Source organism: Hyposmocoma kahamanoa, unplaced genomic scaffold, assembly GCF_003589595.1.
Source record: "Hyposmocoma kahamanoa isolate Upper Pololo Valley unplaced genomic scaffold, ASM358959v1 166, whole genome shotgun sequence".
Taxonomy (NCBI): Eukaryota; Metazoa; Arthropoda; class Insecta; order Lepidoptera; family Cosmopterigidae; genus Hyposmocoma; species Hyposmocoma kahamanoa.
The window spans coordinates 1,263,413-1,267,421 of record NW_020653601.1 but is presented as its reverse complement, the minus strand read 5'-3'; the positions used below and the strand labels follow the sequence as shown (position 1 = coordinate 1,267,421).

Here is a 4,009-nt window from a genome sequence, read left to right as displayed (position 1 = left end):
TCGAATTGAGAACCTCCTCCTTTTTTGAAGGCGGTTAAAAATGCAAACTTACTTCAAAATATTACAAGAAAACCGCTGTATTGAATAGGTACATTCCATGTTCAAAATGTTTTTTTTTTATATCAACTGAACTAAATAGAACATGTATAGTATACGATATACATTTTTCGAAAGGCTTTAACATCGTTTATAAGCAAAAATAATTTCTGAAATAAAGTCAGTGTCTCTGGCTCTCGACTCAAGCAATATGAACCATGTTAGTAGAATAGAATAGAATAGAATTATTAATTTCAGACCATGATCCATGGTAATGTTAGTAATACAGTAAATTTATCTTACGTGCTATGGTTAGTACAAAACAAAATTACTTATAGGAAATGAAACTATTTTTCCGGATTTAAATCGCGTATATTTGTTTTTTCAAACAAACCGACGTTTAGGGCCCTTTACAGGTCCCATGGTCACGGTTGACTGAGGTGGTACAGTCTTCAACCAGTTATGTCTAATATTGATGCAAACCACCCTATTTTTTCACTATAGTTACAATAGTTATTAATTAAATACCTTATTTTTAATTTTACAAAGAAAACATTCCAATTTACGCTACATTAAGTTTTACAAATTATTTTATTGAATGTATTTTTATTAAGTTCAATTTATTATTAATTATTAATAGAAATTAGAATAAACTAAAACATATTAATTAGTACTGCAGTCTTATGTCTGTTTGGGATTTTTCATTAGAGGAAATAATGGATCCCAAATTGGTGGTACGGAGAAACCATCTTCCCTGTTGAAATTAGGATGTTTTTTAATTTCAATGGCCTCTCGCAGCATCCTGGGTAGATAACGGACTTCTTTTGCAAGGACCTGGGGTTTGTCAAACTTCATTGAATGTGTAGGTTTATCCACGACATGCTCGCAGACTGCAAACTTGTTTATGCGACGGTCTTTGACATCAGCTATATGTTCTTTGACGCGTGTACAAATACTTCGCTTCGCGAAACGTCGGTTTGTTTGAAAAAACAAATATACGCGATTTAAATCCGGAAAATTACTTAATTCTAGAGAAATGCTACGTCTAGACCACTACCCTACGCACGTGTAGTTGCACCCAATGTTGTTGGTAGGGGCACTCCAGCCTGTTGGCAGTAACGGCTAGGATGCTATTGGCGCTGCAGCGCACACGCATCATGAGTGAGGCAGCCTTCTTGCGCATAATGGAGTGAAACCCTCCGTGCACTACAGTGTCGCGAAAGGCCGGTTAGCATCCTAAAAGCGTTGTTATATTGCACCCTTCATGTATTCAGGGTCATGTGCGTATAGTTCATTATACTATGTTGGTACAGGAAAAGTTTGAATTCGAGTTGGTAGTATCGACTCCTAAGGAAGTCTCATAAAAAAAAATTAAGTATATTGGTAACTCACAATGCAATATTTAGCGTCATTCGGGCATTCTTCGAGCTTGGCTGCAGTCCGGTTGGCGCATGGAGTGATGGAGCCCACTCCGTCGCTGTACTGCCCGCATTTCCAGCACTTGATACCGCTGGCTGTAACTGCCAAAGCCAGGAGACAGCACACTGTCGCTAGAATTGTCGTGCTTGACATTTTCTGTAACAAAAAAGAATTGCTACAACTACTTACAAATGATTATTACATTTAGTTCCATCGAGCACCGGTAGACGGCGTTAGTGATATTCTAAAACACGTAAGCAGTTTGGTAACTTTGAAGTATAAGACAATTCTTGCATTTTGTCTCGCTTGTCTGCCTACCCACCGCTCCCCACTGGCATTGTTAGTTTTTCTATTTCCTTATAAACCGTATAGTTAATAATTCCAGTTCACCATCGCTCCAGATTCGTAAATTTTTTTCTGTGTAAATTTCGCTTTCCTTGCTTATTTTGGTATACTTACTTCATTTTAGAAAATTACCTTTTTTGGATATTTTCGGAGTCACAATTGGACCGGAAAATAAATTACAAATGACATATATCAATATGCCATCTTCGTCATCAATAACTATCTTTACGTCCCACTGCTACGCACGGGTCTCCTCTAAGAACAATTTTTTTTCTATTCCATGAAAGACGCAATGTAATAGTACACTGTCTGGACTTGAGCCTCTGCTAAAATGGAACATAGGTATAAGATGGTAGCCCAGTGGAAGAACGGTTTCTTCTCAGTTAGGAGGTCAGCGGTTCGAATCCCTGTGGCTTTAATTTCTACGTTATGTACATTTTCAACCCGCACTGAAGCAGCATGGTGGAATTTTCTTTAGGGACCTTTTAGAGAAAACCCGTGACCAGAAGTATCGTTTAATGGTTTGATGATGATGTAGTTCTATCATAAGAGATTTTATTACGTTTTAACCATACAGATGACAAAAAATAAATTACACCTCGGGCCAGCCATTCGTTTTCTTCGTTCAACCTTTTCATCGGATCAATGTTTACCTGAGTAATTTCTAGGCCAGAAAATATAAAAGTCAACGTGAGAGCTATAAATATGAGCGAAAAATCGCAGGTAATAAATAATATTTTGCGTCTATTATAATAGCCTGTCTGGACCCTTTTATATAATAGGCTGCAACTTCTGTATAATATAATCAATCGTTCAATTTACAACGTATACAGGTTGTAAAGAAAGTTGAAGGAAAAAACGTTAAATTTTTTTTTCTTTTTTTACAATATCAAGTTACGGGACGAACAACTCGTGCGCCTGGATGGTATGCTACACGCCTGTCCAGTCGCAGTGCCACTCAGAGCTTTAAATCGCAAAGATCAAAAGAGAAAAGAGGGGCACTGCCACTAAGCCCGTCACCCAGAGACATAAGTTAACTAGTCCCATGTGCCTGTAATTTCACCAGCCCTTTCAAACCGGCGCTCTACTGCTACTAAAGTTATAAAATTTTTTTGTAACACCCTGTATATTCAATTGTATTGTACATATTGATAACGCTATTACTGTTGTTTAGAATTTCGAACTCTGCTATGAGACTAGCGTAATTATACAGATTGTTTGGTAGTTAATAGAGCGAACGTGTGGGGAAACAAGAGAAGTCGACCTCGCTGTGCATTTATCTCTCTCAATCTTATTGGAATGTCCCTTATAAAGGTCAAGAACAAGAATAGACGGGCGAAGGGACAGAAAAGTTTTTATGATAACTTTTTAATTACTTTTTATTACTAAACTTAAGAAACCCCGAAATGAAACGTCCATCGCTTTGGAAGCTATCCATCTGGTTAAAGAGATTGATTCGGCTGCAATACCATCTCGCTCTTTAGTGCGGCAGTCTCAAAGGTCAGGATTGCCATGATGTTGTCCAACAAGGAATTAAACAAACACTGGAATTAAAGGTGTAGTAGGTGCATAGCTTTATGCAATACAATACAGCATTGTAATACAATTTAAACTGTACCCTGTTGGCTGAAAGACGAGTAATTCGAGATATTTACTCAGCTCTCCAAAAAAGAAGCGACCATATTGCAGCGGTATAAGGTACCTATGCTTTCGTGTCTTGTAACAAAAATAAATATTGCGGTAAACAGAAAATTGAAAATTTATCAAAATGAAATATAATAAGACTTAACGATCATTTTTCATGGCTCAATGAATTTGCACTGTAGGTGCTGGTTGAGGAAGTCCCGGGGTAGATACCTGATGTGACCAAATTGGGAATATAACCTTTCTGAGTAACTTTTGGCACAGTGCAAAGACCACACAATGGGACATCGCCTTTGAAGTCGCACGAAATGTCGCTTTCATCTAGACAATACGTCATATCGTAGGATTGTCACAATGTACTTTTTATTTAGTCTAATATTGGGGTGTTCATGTAGGGAATAACAAAAAAAGATGTTGACCTGGGGTTTTCCCACAAGCCGTTTTAGGCAGACTTTCCAACAGAGATGTGCGACGTAGCGAAGCAGTGTGCGAGGAAAAATCCACCAATAGGACTACTTCATTTTTCTAGCCTCGCTTAGCGCAGCTCCGGTGAAAAAGGGTTAGC

At 37.9% G+C, this 4,009-nt stretch overlaps 1 protein-coding gene across 1 annotated transcript in view; it reads right to left on the bottom strand.

Moving 5' to 3' along the window:
• LOC113225535 overlaps window positions 1–3,314 on the bottom strand; it is an 83,739-nt gene extending 80,425 nt beyond the window's left edge. The window contains exons 1-2 of the mRNA XM_026457858.1: window positions 3,270–3,314; window positions 1,429–1,611 (exon numbers count right to left, since the gene is read on the bottom strand). Of these exons, the coding sequence (XP_026313643.1) occupies window positions 1,429–1,611; window positions 3,270–3,314 (228 nt within the window). The remainder of the gene's footprint in view (window positions 1–1,428; window positions 1,612–3,269) is intronic.
• Window positions 3,315–4,009: the final 695 nt, after the last annotated feature.